Below are 19,513 nucleotides of genomic sequence, written 5' to 3'. Positions count from 1 at the left end.
TTTAACGTTACAAAAAATGCAGAATAAAAAAAGGCAATGTGACCGTTACATAATCCCAAATTCAAAAACTACATCGAAACGAAACCCTCACCCAAAAAAAAAAAAGAACCGAAATTCAGATAGATGAGAGAAGAAGCTCAACAGCAGGATCAACTGGCAATGGCGACAGCAGAAGAGCAACTGCAGCAGCTCCGGTCCAAAGCCACGGAGCTCCTCCTCCGAGAAGAATGGCAGGAGTCCGTACAAGCATACTCTCACTTCATCACCCTCTGCCAATCCCACATCTCAAATTTCCCTCAAAACCCCGACCCCGATCATCTGCCCAAGCTCCGAAAATCCCTCTGCCTTGCCCTCTCCAACCGGGCCGAAGCGCGATCCAGGCTCCGAGATTTCGCTGAAGCATTGAGGGATTGCGATCGGGCATTGGAAATCGAGAGGGCCCATTTCAAGACTCTTGTCTGCAAAGGCAAGATCTTGCTGAATCTGAACAGGTATTCCATGGCGCTGGACTACTTTCGAACAGCTCAGCTCGACCCGCAGGCTAACGGGAGCTCTGTGGACCTCGATGGGTACTTGCAGAAGTCCAAGAAGCTCGAGCTGATGTCGAGAACTGGAGCCTTTGATCTCTCTGAATGGGTTGTTAACGGGTTTCGTGGGAAGCCTCTGGAACCGGCTGAGTACATTGGTGCAGTGCAGATCAAGAAATCGGAGATTAGAGGGCGTGGACTGTTTGTGACGAAGAACATTGACGCCGGAACTTTGGTGCTGGTCACGAAAGCGGTTGCTACAGAGAGAGGAATTTTTCCTGGTCAAGATTTGGATGAGAATACACAATTGGTCATGTGGAAGAACTTCACTGAAAAAGTGATGCATTCCGTGGCTAAATGTTCGAGAATCCGCAATTTGATTAGTACATTGTCGAGTGGGGAAGATGAGGATGAGCTTGAGGTCCCTGAGATCAATCGCTTTAAGCCCGAGGCGGAGCACAATGGCGGCTACCATAATGAGAATGAGCATGATGCGAGCAGGATGTTGAGCATATTGGATGTCAATTCACTGGTTGAGGATGCAATTTCTTCCAAGGTTTTGGGGAAGAACAACGATTACTACGGTGTTGGGCTGTGGGTGCTGGCTTCATTCATCAACCATTCATGTGTTCCGAATGCAAGACGTATGCATATAGGAGATTATGTAATGGTTCATGCTTCTAGAGATGTCAAGGCCGGGGAGGAGATAACATTTGCATATTTTGATGTGCTTTCATCGTTGGAAAAGCGCAACGAAGGTAGCAAGACATGGGGTTTTAGATGTAACTGCAAGAGGTGCAAGTTTGAGGAGAAACTGTATTCTAGAGAAGACTTGAGAGAGATTGAGATGGGTCTCGAAAGAGGGATGGATGCCGGCGCAGCAGTTTACAAGCTGGAGGAAGGCATGAGGAGGTGGATGGTGAAGGAAAGGGAGAAAGGGTACTTGAGAGCATCGTTTTGGGAAGCATGCTCTCAGGCTTATGACTCAGAGAAGTCGGCAAAGGGGTGGGCAAGACGCATACCGCCAATGGAGACGGTGGTTGATAGCGTTGTGGAAGCGGTGGGAAGTGACGAGAGGGTGCTGAAGATGGTGGCGGAGAAGTTGAAGAGACGTGGTGGAGGAATGGTGGAAATGGAGAGAGCTATGAAGTTGGGAAGAGGGGTGTATGGGAAAGTAGTGAAAAAGCAAGCAATGAAGACTCTTCTTGGTTTAGGCATTCTTTAATTAAAGCTATTAACTAATAGCCTAAATTTTCAATCTTTATATTTTCTTGTATTAGCAAATAATCCACTGATGATCTGATTTCTTGTTCAACCAATGCAATTTTTTTATTTTTCAACAAGTCGATATTTTGAACTACTCCAATTTGGGAGCAGATGACGACATTTTCGTCAATGGTGCGTGGCTTGAAGCTAATATACTAGAAAATAGCTTTGGAATTGCTTTTACAGCAAATAAACACCCCGGAAAACCAGATCGAAATGTAGATCAGGAGATCAGTTTCTTCTTCTTCTTCTTCTTCTTCTCCTCCTCCTTCTCCTCTGGTCTTTCATCATCAATCCTGTTCTGGCTCGAAAAATTGCATGAAACCAGGGATACAGCCCGAAGCCGAAGAAAGCTTTGCAGAATATGTAGCAACAAGAAAACAGACTCCTAATGATTGCCAAGTCATAAAGGTCATGCTAACATCCATCAAAACTACCTCCAACAGAAGAAAGAATTCCAGAAATTACCTTCCAGACAGGCGTAAAGCAGCTAGCAGCCCAGCAAATTACGCAGAGCAGAGCAGCCAAGGAGCCAGCTTTCGCATCCAGACAGGCGTAAAACACCAAATAGACTAAAGCCAACAAGAGGCCAACGTTGAAATTCATAACAACATGGTCTCCCAACACTGAAAACCCGAAATGCAGCATCTTCCGCAATCAATAACATTTATGTATGACAAAGAGCTCTAGTTCATAATGCACCTACAAACAAATTGGATATATCTCTTATACTATGGGAACGTAGAAGCATCGTTCTAATGTAAAACGAAACAAAACTTTCAAATAACTGGAACAAGTGAACGTTATTATACGAACATAACTTGGCAAGAAATATTAGAAAAATCCCATTCATTCTAAACAGAAACAAAAGAGAGCACTGGGAAAAATTATATTAATAATCAATGAAAAAGAAATCTCTTTGTTCTAATGCAGAATGGAGAAAGGTTTATCAAGCCTCAGTTGAAGTCCTTCAATCTTTTCTTAAGCGTATCAATTGATTTCTTACGAGCACTTTGCTTGGTATTCCTGTTCGAAAGGCTCCCAAAAATACCATCAGCAGAATCCTTGAATTTCTCGCAGATACTAGCCACCTTTTTATAATCCAAAGCATTGTAGTTTTTCTCCCTTATCACGGGATTCATGAAGTTCTCTGGCTGACTGCTTGACAAAAGGTTTATCAGTTGTCGTGCTTCTATCAAGCAACCTCTAAAACTACCTTCTTTGTAAATTTCGCTCAAGCCGGTACTGTGAAACCTCTCGTCTGCAAAATTCTCCAACATCTTCAAATCGTAGTTGATACCCATAACTGCATTAGCATTGAACCTCTTGACGCTATCACTTAGAAAAGTCGACACTATAGTGTTAGAAATGTGTTCGAGAGCCCCACTTCCGACCTTGTATAAAGCATCCAAAGGTAAAATTTGTTGTGCTGTCGACATAAGAGTATCGAGGTAAATAACAACTTCATTTATACACTCATTTCCATTCTGTGGCATTTCCTCCATAGTCCAATTGATATTCTCTGTAAGTGCCATGAACTCATCCAACTTAGTGTTTACAAACTTCAGCAAAGCAAGATAAGCTTCATCCCTTGAAGTCTTTAGAACCACCTTAGCAGTTAAACTAGCTTGAGGCCTCTCAACTGAACGGATTGGGATCCGACATAGTTGGGCTGCATGACGAAGAAAATAGTCACAAGCTCTTTCAAGTACCGATATGTTTGCAGCAATCTGCATCGCTTGAGAGACACCAATGTTACCGCTTTGAATTGTATTAAGTATCACCTCATTTAACACATCAATCAAGAGTTTGTCCAGATACTTCCTCACAACATCATAATAATTAGTATGTGCCCCATGAGACAAGTAATCAACAGACCCTTTGATGAATGATCTGACAATTCGGCAGGTATCAGGTACTGCAGAGGAGAATGGTGCAATATATGGAAAAGCCGGTATTATATCTGATGTCTGGAGATTGAATGACAGGACATTACTTTCGTAGTCAGTGTCCTTTTTCAAGACCATCTGCTCATAGGTATCATTGGCAATAACATTTGCGATTTGTTTCCGACACTCTTCTGAAAGAAGCTCGTGGTATTTCTTTCGGCTCTTGTCAAGCGTCTCAAGAAGTGGTCCCACTTCATATCCATATTGTCTAAGAGTAGAGCCAAGAAGAGTCACATAATCCTTTACCAAAAGAAGATGGGTTGCAGAATTCATAAGGGAGAATTGTTCCTCTACCAGAGATTTCATTTTCGCTAAAGCTGTGTCCCACATTGTTTCAACTTGCTCGGCTAACAGCAGGCCCCCAGCAGTCCTCAATACACGATCCTCCACTATGAAGTATCCAGCAATTTGAGCCAAAAAAGTTTGGTAGGATTCAACAAAAGGCTGTGCTGAAGAGATCTGCAAGTCCGAATTAAGCTGCAACAATCGATTTCTGTAGTAATATTCCCAAAACTGCTCTTGGATTCCAAGGCAACTTTGGATGTGATATGCCCTGTATAGAGGAGTCAAATCAACCTTCAAAATAGATTCTTCAACAATCTCTTCAACATCCAAAGTATATGCGAAATCTCCCAGCCCCGAAATATTCTGCTCCTCAACTACCCTTTGGAGTTCGAGAATTTCCTCAGCCTTCTGACGGGCAGATGCAGCATGGCCTATTGCGGTTTGTCCAATATCCTTTGCAGAACTCCTTATGTGAACCAGCCATTCATTGAATTGACTGGTTACTTTCTTCTCAATGTGCAATTTAATGATCGGAATTCTCTTCTCTATGACCATTCTTAGTGTCCTAACAGGAATATTCTGCAAGTAATTTTTCTCAATCAAATCCAAAGTCTTCAATGCCGGGTAAAACTGGCCTTCGGAAATGTGCTTATTAAACTTAACACAGAGCTCCAACACCTGTACACAGTTCTTGGACATTTTGATAGCTTCCGTCACATTCTTTTTTATTGAATAAGATTCAAGAAGCTCCTCGAGTTTAATCAGCAAAGCGCTCCCGACCTCTTGCAACTTGAAATTATCACTAGAGAGCTGGCCTTTGAGCTCTTCGGCGTCAACCAACACACCACGAAGCTCATCAACTGCAAGAATGAATTCCTCATAATGAGTCTTGCAGAGCTCCTCAATTTCGACTTCCTTCTTTTTTACAACATGCTTGAGCTGGTGGAGGAGTGATTCTGGCCTCCCCATCTCAAATGCATGCCGGACAATAGGACCCAGGTCATCTCCATTCCCAATCAATGTAGCAAGAACCAAGTCCTCACCAGTATCCCCATTCTCTGTAGGAATTCTTCTCCTCGCTTTTGACTCCATTATTCTGAAAGAAACAACAAAAAACAAACAAAACACTTTTAAATCAAATTACACACAACGAGAACAAAATTAACTAAAAATTTAAGCTGAACAAAACACACAAGCAAATTTATACCTTACTCATCCTAATTAAAACAGAACATAATCATTTCTCATAACCTAATACATACATATCCATAACAGATTAAGGGGATTACAATGCACATTCTTAGAAAAAATCCAGGTGGGTTGCCCGAAGAAGGCGAAAATATTTGCCTATAACCCAATTAACCCTAATTAAGTTACCCATTTACTGCTCAGAAAAATAATCAGCAAAAAAGGAGAATTTGGGGGCGAAATGCACCTGAAAAAACAACAAAAAAATCAATAAAAATGGAAACTTTTTCTCTTAATATGTTAGAGGAGCATTCTAAATCACACTAATATCGGCATTATTTACGCCTTCACAGCCTAAAAATGGTGGAAAATTGAAACATCAGTAAGAAAAAGCAAGATAAAAACAACCCAGAAAAGGAAACAAACCAAGAATTCAATCGATCAATTCAAAAAACAGAAGGAAAAAACATAGAATAAAAAACCCAGATGTATTTTCGACAAAATGCGAAAGCTTTGATTGTTAAAAGGGATAACTTACAGAGAGAAGCTGTTTATTTTCTTCTTCCTCCAAATCTAAAGAGAAAATGCGATTATTCCAATGGAATTATTTGAAAAAAAAAAAAAAAAAAACGAAAAGCCTTTACTTTTCCTGTTTATTCTGTTGTTTATTTTCCATTTCGAAATGGATTATGCTTTTCTGCGTGCAATTGTTCGAGCTGGGTATTTGGCATTCCGCAACAAAGTTTTTAACTTTTTTCATCTTTTTGCGATGCTGCCTATGCGAGTGAGGCGGAGGCCGGACTCTTTCGTCCATGGAGATTTTCGCGCACTCGGTTTCTTATTGGCGAGTGAAAGAGAAGACGGGCCCACCCTTTCTGGGTCCCACTCCCATTTGAACAACCTCAATTCTCTGCTGGGTTCAAATGTTTATTTTACCCTTACACAAAAGTTAAAAAGATGAAAATTTTCAAGGACTACAATGTCATTTGACCCTTTCTATGCAGCTGCTACATTTCTCTTGTAGCAGTATTTCACTAAATCATTTTTTTCATTCCATTTAGAAGTGTTTTTAAAATAAGTAAAAATATTTTTAGTAAAATTGATTTTAGATTTTAAAAGCATTTCAAGTATTTTTTTAAAAAAAGAATCACATATGTGCTTCTTGTAAAAAAGATCTTTCAAATGCTTTTTCAAGATCTACTTAGATTATTACTAAAAATTAGCTTTAAAATTTTTTTTACTAAAAACGTTTTCAGTCAACTTAAAAGCACTCTCCACACAAATAATTAAAAAGTATACACTACGTGAGATTTTGTATTTGAACTCTCCTCCTTTTATATGACTTGTCTTGAAAAAAGTTCACTCTATTTCTTCGTATGATCGTCTAACGATAATGACGTAAATGATCTTAAAACTAACAGTTAAAAATCCAATACTAATCTAAGAAGTGGTTCCAAACTAATCTGAAATCTTGGTCTCTTGATCCTGACTTGTGTAAGTGTATTACACAAGTGCACAAATGGGTGCAAGTGTAACAAGTCAAGAGAATAGTTCAACGATTGGCTTAGTGATTGTGTTCCGCTAAGGAATAAGGAGGTTTCGTGTTGAAGAACAAAGTCTCATATCGAAAACTTCACAAGATAAGTTATAATTTATATTGAATAGTTTCACTTTTAATTGCACTGATTCCTTCACATGGCTTGATGTCGGGTTATGCAACTAGTACAATTAGTAGAGCACTGGCCCAAGTGCTTCGCAAAAACATTTATATTATGGGATAGGCGCGAGCGCACTTTATCCATTCTCTAAGTTGGTGACTCCTCTTGGCTTGTTTTATTACAAAATGCTTAACATAATCATAAAAGTTTTGGATAAACCTAAATCCCAAAGTTTATGGAGCTTAATTATGCTTATGGCTAGATTACAAAATGGATGTGACATGGTTCGTCAAAAGTCATTAGCCACCAACCAAAGAAAACTAATGAGAGACCAATAGTTTATTCAAGTTTTAGTTGCATATGCCATGCACAAGCCATGGCTTAATTACCTCATCAAACCTAAAACCCACAACACACGTGTTTAGTATATTATCAATATACTAAAATTCAGTTCAAAAACCAATGTTCACCAGCAGTAAATGACGAAAATGGGACCTCAACAAACTGCACGCCCCTGTTGTTTCTCCTCCTTGGCACAGTAAAATGACGCATTTGTCCATGTTGGCCATAAGTCCATCGTCATCCAAGCGTCTGCTTCGACTACATCTTCTCGTTTTTTCCTTCCGTTTCTGCTTCTTTCTCGCACAAATCTCTGCTTATGTTACTCTCGCACTCGTCTTTTGTCGCTCCCAAATCTAAGTTTCTTTCTCTCACGGAATGTATATTATATATTTATATGTACGCATCATTACCTGATTTACTTTGTTTAAGTTAATTACGAACAAGCTCTTGTTATATTAACATCTATTTTTTCAATGTTGACAATGTCTCACGATCGAAATCATCATCCCATCCACGCTAATAATTCTTTGATTGTAAAAACTTGATACAACGTTACGGTTTTATAATGATAGTTGCAAATCTCACATCGATAAATTGACAAAATAAATAGCAATATATAACACCTATTTTTATTCTCAATACCACTTATACCTTTTGAATAAATGGAGTTACACATGCCTCGTCCATCGTTATCCTCTAATATTTTCAATACAAAAAATATACATAGAGGATTATGATGCCAACTAATCACGGTTATGATTAATAAGTTCTCATTAGTCATTATTTTACTCATAATAATACAATCCACCTGGCACCAACTACCCCCTCCCCTTGCATGCTTAATGGAAACGAGCCAAAATAGACTATTTAATTTATCTCGTTGAAATGCTCATGAGATTAGCTCAAAACATTCCTGCCACGTGGTCAGTTTAACGTTAATCTTGAGGAGTGAGGATCCTTGCCGAATCATTCGGAAATCTTCCAATTATATTCGTTCATCCTACATCGTACGATCAGTTTTTATCAAGTATTGTTTATATTCAATTTTAAATTAAAAAAATTACAATGATTTCTGAATACACGATGTACGATGAACGGATGTGATTAGAGGATCTATCGATGATCCTCCTGGAATCTTAAGAAACCAAACATGCCATTCACGTGACATTTAAAAATTCTTATGTATGTTCAAGAAATTTGAAGCAATGTTCTTTCAACTTTAATCCAATTGAAGTAATAGGCTCAACTAAAAATTTGTGATCGTTGGTCCCTTAACTTATCAAAACGTACAAATATGATCATTTTTGTCAAATCCATTATAACTTCCGTCGAAATGAGTCACTTATCATGCACGCGAGGCTAAATGAAGGAGCAATATGGGAAACTAAATGATAAAAATTGAAGAAATAGTTCTTCAACTTTAACTCAATTGGAGCAATGATCCATCAGCTTTAAAACAATTCTACCAATGGTACTTCCAACATCTCTTAATTTGACGGATGTTCTAACGAAATTAACAAAAAAACCTATAACTACACATTTTAATGAATCAAAAGAACACTAATTGCAGATTTAAAATTGGAGTCATAGCCACAATTTTCATTTAGATGCTTAGGGACTCTGAAATAGTATATCTTAATAAAATCCGTTAGATGCTTAGGGACTCCGAAATAGTATATCTTTATAATATCCGAAGTAGAATACTCGAGAAAGTGTCGTCAAAAATAAGAATTTTTTCATCCGATCCGAAGCCTGAAAACTAAAAAAGTGTAGGAGAAGTAAAAATGGGGTGTGTGGATATCACATCTTTTTTTATTGTAATCGGAATACGAATAGTATACCACGTGTTTTTATAAAAGTGATAAAAAATTTATTTTTTAAGTTATTAACTTTTTAACACACATATCATATTATTTATATAATGATATATGATGTACTACTCTATGTACCGGTCACATTAAATAATATCTCGTAAAGAATAATCGAATCAAAGGGCAAATGTGCATCCATGGTCCCCACTGACGACATGCAAGATAAGCACCACAAGTAAACCCGCCTACAATTCTACCGTAGTGCTTATCCTTTTCTACCCTTTTGAGAATGGACACGCGTCAGCTCACTAAACGGGAAAGATAGCTACCTCAGCCTACCTTGTAGACTAAGCTCCGGCAATTACTCGGGTGGGAATAACCTCCTTACTCGCTCTCTACCTAATTTTCTCTTTTTTTTTTTTTTTTTTTAATCAAACGAGAGATTTGTTAAACGAGATGTTAGATTATGAGTTAGCAGAATTTGAACTTACACCGTAATACAAGAACAACACTACTCTTTAATACTGTGATAAAAAGTCACTTGCATCTCTACCTAATTTTCTTAATTATCTATTTTCCACGGTATTGGGATTTAGTGGAAGCTGAATAATGTTGAATTAATTAAAAATTAAATTTGATTGTCTTGTATTGCAAGTGTAGTCAATTACGTATGTATTAATAATAAATTATTGTTTTAATCACATGTCAATTGTAAGATAATTTTGATTGATTTTCCGTATACGTAAAAAATTACTGTTATAGTGTTTGTTCAAACATCGTAAATAATCGTACCAAATATGTGAATTGATGTACACGTCAATAACATTTTATTAAAAACTGTTTATGTAAATTTGACTTATTATTCTAAACATATATTATTGTATGCTGAACTCAATTAGTATGCTTTAAATAGTTACTAAATTATATTTACCAAGTCACCATACGCTTACGTTAACGTATACTTACTAGAGTTTTACTTAATTACTTGACTTATTATTTGTTTCGTTCACACAGAAGAAGAAGAAGACAAATAAAAAAGAGTGTTGAGTGGGTTTTAGTCATCACTAGAAAACAAATTGAGTTGTAGGAAGCAAAGTAAGGGATCGAGATCATAGATTTCTTGAGAAAAATTCTTACGAAGTTTTGTCATAGCATCTATAACGGCTTCCGATTTAGGCGGACGAAATATTCAATGTTTTTAGGTGTACAAATTGGTATAATTCAAAGATTCCAATTTCATTTTGTTCCATTCAAAGATTCTAATTATTTGACCATTTACTACCTAAGAAAATACTTTTCCTTTTACTAACGCGATATTAATCTTTAACTTAATATGTGAAGGAGAGATTCGAAATTGATTACACATACGAGTAACGCATCTGTTTTAACTAATATAACTACACAAGCATCTGATTGTTTACGAAAATGATTTCTCCATATTCGTTTTATTAGGTTTAAGATGATAGTAGACTATAGTCAATATACTATAAAAAAATTTGGAAAAAAATATATATACTATAAATTTTCTCTTGAAAATTTTCACACCATTTATCAAAAGTACTAGCAACTTCCCTCTTTTGGATATATATAGAGCGAAAGAGTTACGAGAAATCTTTCAATATACTCTCTAAATATGATGCAATACATAACATATTATCATAAATTTAGTAGTGGAAAGTTTTCTTTCTAGTGTTTCTCAAATTGCATAATTATATGCGGTATAACACTATTGGTTCAGTCACGCTGAAAAAAAATCTCTTGACCATTACAAAGAATAATCCCAATAGAATAATGCTATCCGGATAAAGTTTGTGACAAGTGCAAGGAACCTTGGACAAAAGCCAAATTATTGGACAGCTTGGTTTACTTGCACGAGTACGCTTTCCACATTCCATTCCTAGGCAGCCAAAGTCAAATGATTAACCAATCAGAGCCACGGGACGCAGACAAAACGACAAACACAATCAACCATAAAAGGAGCAACCCTCTCCGTTCAAACATTTCAAACGCCTTCATTTCCTTTCTACTCCTGTAACCCTAGAACCTCATCCACCAGCAGCTTTGTCTTTGTGTCTTCGTGTCTTTGTCTTTTTCTTTTTTCTTTTTTTTTTTTTTTGATTATTTTTCTGAGGGAGGTCCAAAAATGGAGGCAAAACGAAGCTCCGACCTTCCTCCTGGTTTTAGATTCCACCCAACTGATGAGGAGCTCATCGTTTTTTACCTAAAAAACCAAGCCTCCTCAAGGCCCTGCCCTGTGTCCATCATCCCAGAGGTTGATATTTACAAGTTTGACCCGTGGGAGTTACCTGGTTAGTATCGTAATTTAGACGTCCAAAGCGGAGAAGGACTTACCTACACGCTCGGGATGTCACTATGACAGTGATGTCACCATGACAATATCTTAGCCCAATCGTGCGCACTGCATGCGAGAAAAGTTATATCATAGTTATATCGTATGATAGTGTGCGATTGGCTTAAGATACCATTGGAGTGACATCCCAAGCCTAGGCGAGTTTCTCTCGGCCAAAGGGGCCTTAAGAGAACTTGCTTACCCTGATTTTTTATTGATCGTAACTTGGTATTGTTTATGATGTTCAGAGAAGGCAGAGTTTGGAGAGAGCGAATGGTACTTCTTCACCCCGAGAGACCGAAAGTACCCGAACGGGGTGCGCCCGAATCGGGCAACCGTATCGGGTTACTGGAAAGCCACGGGAACAGACAAGGCGATTTACAGCGAGTCCAAGTACGTGGGGGTGAAGAAAGCTCTTGTGTTTTACCAGGGCAGGCCGCCAAAGGGGGTCAAGTCGGACTGGATTATGCACGAGTATCGCTTAAGCGACTCGCGAAAACAACAAGCCAACAAGCACCTCGGGTCCATGAGAGTAAGCCACTTTGTCATCGTTCAGTCAGGCATTTTAGCAAACACTTGACTGTAGACTGACAATCGCTTTGTATTTCGCTTTGTATTTGTTGAATTTTAGCTGGATGATTGGGTCCTCTGCAGGATCTACAAAAAAAAGCATCTGGGCAAAGCTTATCTGGATCAAAAAGTGGAAGAAGATCAAAAAATTGAGATGAAAACACCAGAAACGGCGAAAGCCAACGAGGAACAAGTGATGTTGAAATTTCCACGGGCCTGTTCGATAACTAGCTTACTGGACATGGACTACTTGGGCTCGATCTCCCAACTTTTTAGTGACAATAATTCTGGATACGATTTTCAGAACAGCATGGCCGGCGCAGGAGCCGGCCAGGCTCAAATGTTTCAGTTCGGGGAAACGCAGAATTACCAAAACACGATGGACTCCGGTAAATTCCAAGTGATGGCTCAGAATAGCGTTTTTGACCACCAACCGTGGTTTGGACCGTAATTAAACAATGAAAATCTGGGTGTTTTAGATGGGAAATTAAGGTGGTAAAAAGAATGTTGTAATAAAATGGTGGGTTGTGAGAGGAGTTGAATTATTTGAAACAAATTGTGAAATGGATTTGAGCTGTTTAATTTGAATTCTTACAAAGAAGATGATTTTGGGTAATTTTAAGGGAACTTTAACAAAAAGCTTCAGGAACTGTTTACTTTAATGAAAAATCACATATTTATACTAAAAAGTAAATCATGGTACTATTTATTTTATCTTTTATTTTATCTTTATCGTTAGAACTCAAAGTTTTCCTTAATTTTAATTTTTACCCATATTCTAAAGGAGCACCATTTATTTACATCATAAGTAATAAGTATAATTAAGATAGAAATTGGCTTATTATATTGAAACCCTACATTTGTTGAATACATCTCACATACTTAATACACCCCCATTTGCTTTTTTAATTTAAACTTATTTTAATACACCCCCATTTACTTTCCTATAATATCCTCACACCCTACACTCTCACCATACAACTTACATTTTCTACATACACCCCACATTTGCTTTTTTAATTTAAACTTGTCTTAATACACCCCATTTACTTTCCTATAATACCCTCACACCATACACTTTGACCATATAACTTACATTTTCTACGTACACCCCACATTCTTCAAATTTTAAGTGCAAATACATAAGGTCATCCAAAAGTGCCTTTGGTGTAAAGCTGAAGCTGGCGTGATTTCGATTTTTTTTTTTTAATTTTTCTATTGGAATGGTGCCAACAATTGTTTGATTATTTGCATGTGTTTATCCCTTCATGTTTCTCTATCCCTTCCATGGAAAGCGGTGGAATGCTGTGGGTATTTCGTACCAGTAGATGAGGAAGATGATTTTCGCAACAGTGGATGAGGAAGATGAGGAAGATAAAAATAAATAAAAAAAATATGGTAGCTATAGAAGTGTAGAGCTTTATATACAATAGGAGCAGTGGCATTGGGCAATGGGGATTAAATAAATATTAGGGTTGATGATGATGATTCCTCTTATTTTCATTTGATTGAATCATGGGAATGGATTTAGTTATTGAATCATTGAATTAGAGGAAGAGATTAGGTTGTTACGCTACTTTTAAAATCAAGGGATATTTGTGATCTAATGTGGCTAAGGTTTATTAGATGTGTGATTCTCATCATCAATCATATTTGTTTTTAATGGATATCATTCATAACGCATTTATATGCATGTCAATGTCGTTGAAATCACTAAAACAATGAAAATACGAAGTCTTACCTCATGTAAAGTTTTTGAAACGTTGATTTCACGTTTCATTCATCAAGAATAATTTTTTCAATTAACATGTTTGTAGTTTCATTAATTATATAGTGGAGGATGAGAGTAGTTTTGAGAGTTGAAGAAGATAAATAAACTTGGGATATACATGTGAAAAGTAATTTGGATTTTTTTTTTTAACCTTATAAGGTGGAAATTGTCATTAGATATTATGTATGTAAGTCATTTAATATTAAATTTTAATGAGATGTGTATTCAACATATTATGGTGTGCTAATAGAAAAAAAATCTAGAAATTAAGTATAATAATGATGGACAACAAACTCAAATCCTTTCACATATGAGAAATGCTGAAAAGACTCTTTCAAAGTGGAGCTCTTCATAAACTCTCTGTCACCTCAAAGTTTAACAGCAGTTTCCGTTATCTCATATTGTCAATATTATCGATTCGGTCCATAATTCAATTTTACAATTGTTGATAGCAAAACGATATATCCATTATTTTTTTGTCTCTCACACACATTCAGGTTTCATTTTCAATGTATTTTTTTAATTAATTTATTCAATTTAATAGTAAAAAATAAATAAAAATGTGTAAACTTTTTTATATACGTAAGCCACATACTAAACGCACGTTAACACATCCCGATTCGAATTATTTACTTAAATACTCAGATCAAAACATATTGACCGACATCTGAAAAGTAACAAGCCATAAAATAATAGAAATAGGGAAAAGTACGAGTAAATTACAACTTGAATAATTAAAGTAAAAGTGGGTATCCGAGTGAGGTTGAAATTGTGGTTCATGATTTGTGGGGAGTTTGTGGTAGGGAAAGCAATGTGATTTGAGCACGTCTTCTCTCCGCTGCAGATCGAGACTATGATGGCAAGGGGAGGGTGCAACTTTTGAGGTGGAAAGGGATCTCCAAAATTTCTTTTTAGTGCGATTCTCTCCGAATCGTTTCAGCATAACATGATAATTCTACAGTTCTACTAATATCTCTGCAGTCGGACATATTGTGGAAGACACCAAGGTTCTGCTAAATGAGGTCACTAGAGCTTCATTTGCCCATACGCGCTGCCAAGCTAATGGTATCGCTTATCGTCTAGCTCAGCTTGCTCTCCAAATTGATAGTGTTCGGGCTTGGTTTGTTGAACCTCCCATGAGACACAGTTTAGTTTTAACACAGAATACCACTTAATCAGTTTGAGATACTGTCACAGTCGCGTTTGAGAAAAGATCTCTCCTTTCTCACCTCAAGTCATGAATTTTTGCGAGCCTTTATAATAACTAAAAATCATGGTCGGAAAGAATTAGGTTAAGGGCACAAAAGAGGTGAAACTGAGCATGTAAAGATTGTTAACAAAGCCGTAGCTAATTTCTCACTAATCCCCAAGTCCCAACCACTTAACTAGCTAATTAGCTATTTAAATCTTTAACTACTTCATCTTTGCCACTATAAAATCAACCCCCAAGCATTTCAACATTGCCCTCTGTGTGTGAGGCATCTGATCAAATGGAAGATCAAGAAAGTAACATTTTATTAGCTTTTTCTTCCCAAGATGGAGTTTTCATGGTACTCTGCATGGTTTTGTCGTGGATATTCATCCACAGATGGAGCCAGAGGAACAAAAAAGGCCCCAAAACATGGCCTCTCGTCGGAGCAGCGATCGAACAGTTCACCAACTACGACAGAATGCACGATTGGCTCGTCAAGTACCTCTCGGAGTCAAACTCCGTCGTCGTCCCAATGCCATTCACAACTTACACTTACATTGCAGATCCTGCGAATGTAGAACATGTCCTCAAGACCAACTTTGCAAACTACCCTAAGGTGATATTTCTTCGGCGCCGTTACTAATTGTGTTGATTTGGTTGGTTCTTGTTTTTGTTTAATTTTGTGTTGATCTCCGGCGCGTTTTGTTAATTTTAAGGGTGAAGTGTATCGTTCGTACATGGAAGTACTGCTCGGAGATGGGATCTTCAACGTGGATGGAGAGCTTTGGAGGAAACAGAGAAAGACTGCAAGCTTTGAATTTGCGTCCAAGAATTTGAGGGATTTCAGCACTGTGGTTTTCAGAGATTACAGTCTCAAGCTCCATTCGATTCTCAGCCGAGCGTCTTTTCAAGGCCAACAAGTTGATATGCAGGTGGAAACACCTTCGTTACAGCGTCCGCATTGTTGTCGTCTTGATAGAGATGGTTTTACTTCGTTGGACGGTATCAGAAATGAATATATGTTCTTTGTGCAGGAACTGCTGATGAGGATGACTTTGGACTCCATATGCAAGGTGGGATTTGGGGTGGAAATTGGAACTCTGGCTCCCAATCTGCCGGACAATCACTTTGCCAAGGCCTTTGACACTGCAAACATCATCGTGACGCTTCGATTTATCGATCCTCTGTGGAGAATAAAGAGATACTTGAATGTGGGATCAGAAGCTTTACTTGACAAGAGCATTAAAACCATTGATGATTTTACATACTCTGTTATTAGAAGAAGGAAAGCAGAGATCAAAGAAACTCAGCAGGGTTCTGAAAACAACAAGGTAACACAGAACGTTACTTTTTGTTTGCAGGATGAAGAAAACAGATTCATAATCCGATTAACCTAATTTGTGATCAGATGAAGCATGATTTACTGTCGAGATTCATCGAGTTAGGCAAAGACTCGGAAAGCGATTTAACTGACAAAAGCCTGAGAGACGTTGTTCTCAACTTTGTAATAGCCGGGCGGGACACAACAGCAACTACTCTCTCATGGGCCATATACATGGTAATGACTCACCCCCATGTAGCTGAGAAGCTCTATTCCGAGCTGAAAACTTTTGAAGAAGATCAGGCAAGAGAAGAGAAGGTTTCGTTGCACCCGTATGACACAGAGAACCTTGAATTATTCAATCGAAGAGTTGCGCAATTTGCAGGACTGCTGAGTTACGACTCGCTGGGGAAACTGTATTATTTGCATGCTGTTATTACAGAGACGCTTCGTCTGTACCCTGCAGTCCCTCAGGTATGCATCATACCTAACTAAAACGTTACTGTCGATATTGTTGCTCTAAGTAATCTACATGGCTGCAGGATCCTAAAGGCATCTTGGAGGATGATGTTCTACCAGATGGAACCAAAGTCAAAGCAGGAGGAATGGTGACTTATGTTCCCTACTCAATGGGTAGAATGGAGTACAATTGGGGACCTGATGCAGCTTCGTTTAAGCCCGAGAGATGGCTCAAAGAGGGTTTCTTCCAAAATGCATCGCCGTTCAAGTTCACCGCATTTCAGGTTAGTTTACCTAGCAATCTTAGCCGTATATTCATTCTAAAGTCCAGGTCATAAACATAAACACTCGATTACCTCTGATTTGCAGGCAGGACCAAGAATTTGCCTAGGGAAGGACTCTGCATACCTCCAAATGAAGATGGCCCTGGCCATTCTGTGCCGATTTTACACCTTCACTTTGGTCGCCGGGCATCCAGTTCAGTACCGGATGATGACAATTCTGTCAATGGCGCACGGCTTGAAGCTTACCATAGCCAGGCGCTAATCATCTGTGTCAAAGATAATTAAAAGCAGATTAAGAGTCTTCTCATATATATCGAAGCTTTTTAGACACGCAACAGTCAAAAGGGAGAACTTAATTTTATTTGAATACATGATGTCGCCACTGACATAAATAGCTTCCCATTAAATGTCCTTCTCAAAAGTTCATGTGCTATATATATCTCAAAGCTTCCAAGTCACATGTTTACACTATATAACAGATAAAAACTTTCAAATTACTTTAACCACTCCCAGATATTACAGTGAAAGTAAATCCAATTACAGATTAGGATATCAGTTTCTTCTTCTTCTCTTGCCATTCACTGATTTCAGCATCAATCTTTGCCTGAACAATTGCTTGAAACCCGGGGTAGGGCTCGTAGCCGAAGAACATTTGCAGAGCCTGAAGCAACAAGAAAACACACAAATCATGATTATGCCAAATCAGAAAATTACCACAGAAATTAAAAAAAAAAAAAAAAAACCATCAAAATTACCTCCAACAGAACAAAGAAGGGAGCCATTATAAAGGCCTGTGCTAGATTGTCCAACAAAGCTGGTGCCCTTTTCTGCAGATTACATAACATTTCAAGAGTATAAATGCAACAAGAAAGATATGAAGTTACAAATAGAATTAGGAAAAATAAAACAAATTTAATACCTCAAAGGCCCCATGGCCAATAAATTGTCCAGTCCAACACACAATCTGAGTCACCAGAAAAACCTGAAAATTACTGAGGTCAAATTTACTGCTAAAGGAGCAATCAATTTATTGAATTCTAAAGAAAAATCTTCACAAAAAAATTTCTAATTTCACAAAATAAACGAAACCATGATCAAATTTCTTGATAAAAAACTAAGAATAACTCCAAATTACTGAACTGCAAAGAAAAAAAAAATTCAAAAAATAAGTACTAGTTCCACAAATAAACAAAACCAAGACCAAATATTTCATAAAAATTAATAACAACTCCAGAAATTACCTTCCAAGAGATGGAAAATCCGAGTAGGGTTCCAAGGAAACAGCTAGCAACCCAGCAAATTACACAGAGCAGAGCACCCAAGGAGCCAGCTTTTGCGTCCAAACAGATGTAGAACACCGAATAGATTATAGTCAACAGCAAGCCGATGTTGAAAGGAATAACGACGTCGTTCCCAAACACCGAAACCGCAAAACCCAGCAGCGAGGGCGTGAAGTAGAAGATGAGCAGAAAGGTGAAAAGTATTGGCCAGACGAAGAGCATGTGAATCGCTATGTTGACTGGGTTGCTGTGGTAAGCTCCGTAGAAAGCAAAGTGCTTTTCGAGATCGAACAGGCCGGTCTTCCCCATTTAAAAATTTTCCCGAGAAAATTAGGACTTCTGTTGCGAATTTTCTCGGGAAAATTTTTATGGGTGAAGGGTGATGGCGATTTCTTTAGCTCGTTAAGAAGGAAAAGTAAGATGCTTTTTCGTATAACACAAAAAGGTTTGGGCTTTTGATGTTGTTAGATAAAATTGACCCGACCCGGCTATTCATTTGTAACATCATCTTAGGTTTGCAGTTACTTTTGTGTCACAGACGTGCAGTTACATCGTTGTCTGGTGGTTAGGGATCCGCTCATGATAATGTGTATTTACTTAAGGTTAAATCTTAGGTTCATGATATAACAATGATGTCATCAACTAATAGGTTCACAGCATGATAGTAACGTGAGTTAATAACCCTATATAGTTGTGTGATCATTATGCTAAAAAATTTCAGAATGTTATTTTCGTTTTTATTTTTTATTGATGTTCCACCAGATGAATTTAGAAATTGAATGGATTAAAAGATAATCAAAAGACAAAATAAATAGAGAGTGCAAAATAAAAAAGTAAGAGTGTGAAAGTCGTCACCAAACCTTTTCTTCTAATTTTGGTCGAATACTAAGAAGTTCAAGAGTACGGTTGACCCTGCCATCTCAATTCTACAAGTAACACAAAAATACATCTCACCATTCTCTGCATTCCAACCCTACCCTCTCCAATTTTTTATCGCGTGTTTTAACTAAACCACCACATGATCCAAGACGAGTATGCCTAAAACGAGGCCTGATACACAAAGTGACATAATACAAGTGGTTGAAATTTTTTTCAAGGATCCAATAACTTATTTTATAGTACTTTGTGTATCGAACTGTGCTAAAAAATCTCTCCTAGTTTTGGCCTGTCTTTCGACCATATAAAGCAAGATAATGAATGCCACGTGGCAAGAAGGTAAGGTCCATGTTGGATTAACGAGCAACACGGTCAGCCACAGAA

The 19,513-nt window shown here is 37.7% G+C and overlaps 5 protein-coding genes across 6 annotated transcripts; 3 read left to right on the top strand and 2 right to left on the bottom strand.

The window, feature by feature from the left end:
- The first annotated feature begins 46 nt into the window (after positions 1-46).
- LOC137736522 (methyltransferase FGSG_00040-like) lies at positions 47-1,893 on the top strand. Its single transcript, XM_068475781.2, has one exon. The coding sequence runs from the start codon at positions 124-126 to the stop codon at positions 1,750-1,752; it is 1,629 nt and encodes a 542-aa protein (XP_068331882.2). The 5' UTR covers positions 47-123; the 3' UTR covers positions 1,753-1,893.
- A 663-nt stretch (positions 1,894-2,556) lies between these two features.
- LOC137738090 (exocyst complex component SEC15A-like) lies at positions 2,557-6,029 on the bottom strand. Of its 2 annotated transcripts, XM_068477694.2 has the most exons (3): positions 5,754-5,876; positions 5,405-5,462; positions 2,557-5,123 (listed from the first exon to the last, which is right to left on the bottom strand). In XM_068477694.2, exon 3 carries the CDS (start codon positions 5,117-5,119, stop codon positions 2,750-2,752), a length of 2,370 nt encoding a protein of 789 aa, XP_068333795.1. In that variant the 5' UTR covers positions 5,120-5,123; positions 5,405-5,462; positions 5,754-5,876; the 3' UTR covers positions 2,557-2,749. The 2 variants fall into 2 exon arrangements, with proteins under 2 accessions (XP_068333795.1, XP_068333793.1); XM_068477692.2 differs by lacking the exon at positions 5,405-5,462 and having other exon boundaries at positions 5,754-6,029.
- A 5,001-nt stretch (positions 6,030-11,030) lies between these two features.
- On the top strand, positions 11,031-12,562 carry LOC137737901 (NAC domain-containing protein 2). Its single transcript, XM_068477478.2, has 3 exons — positions 11,031-11,335; positions 11,625-11,908; positions 12,008-12,562. The coding sequence occupies exons 1-3, from the start codon at positions 11,170-11,172 to the stop codon at positions 12,395-12,397; spliced, it is 840 nt and encodes a 279-aa protein (XP_068333579.2). The 5' UTR covers positions 11,031-11,169; the 3' UTR covers positions 12,398-12,562.
- A 2,096-nt stretch (positions 12,563-14,658) lies between these two features.
- On the top strand, positions 14,659-17,431 carry CYP704B1 (cytochrome P450, family 704, subfamily B, polypeptide 1). Its single transcript, XM_088682555.1, has 6 exons — positions 14,659-15,525; positions 15,626-15,841; positions 15,944-16,240; positions 16,318-16,704; positions 16,773-16,973; positions 17,059-17,431. The coding sequence occupies exons 1-6, from the start codon at positions 15,208-15,210 to the stop codon at positions 17,233-17,235; spliced, it is 1,596 nt and encodes a 531-aa protein (XP_088538681.1). The 5' UTR covers positions 14,659-15,207; the 3' UTR covers positions 17,236-17,431.
- On the bottom strand, positions 17,312-18,677 carry LOC137737311 (2-hydroxy-palmitic acid dioxygenase mpo1). Its single transcript, XM_068476754.2, has 4 exons — positions 18,215-18,677; positions 17,893-17,955; positions 17,729-17,800; positions 17,312-17,634 (listed from the first exon to the last, which is right to left on the bottom strand). Exons 1-4 carry the CDS (start codon positions 18,560-18,562, stop codon positions 17,518-17,520), a joined length of 600 nt encoding a protein of 199 aa, XP_068332855.2. The 5' UTR covers positions 18,563-18,677; the 3' UTR covers positions 17,312-17,517.
- Positions 18,678-19,513: the final 836 nt, after the last annotated feature.

This window comes from Pyrus communis, chromosome 13, assembly GCF_041283825.1.
Source record: "Pyrus communis isolate YQ-2024b chromosome 13, ASM4128382v1, whole genome shotgun sequence".
Lineage (NCBI taxonomy): Eukaryota > Viridiplantae > Streptophyta > Magnoliopsida > Rosales > Rosaceae > Pyrus > Pyrus communis.
Note: the sequence above shows the minus strand (reverse complement) of the source record. Positions and strands in the feature narration are given on the sequence as shown.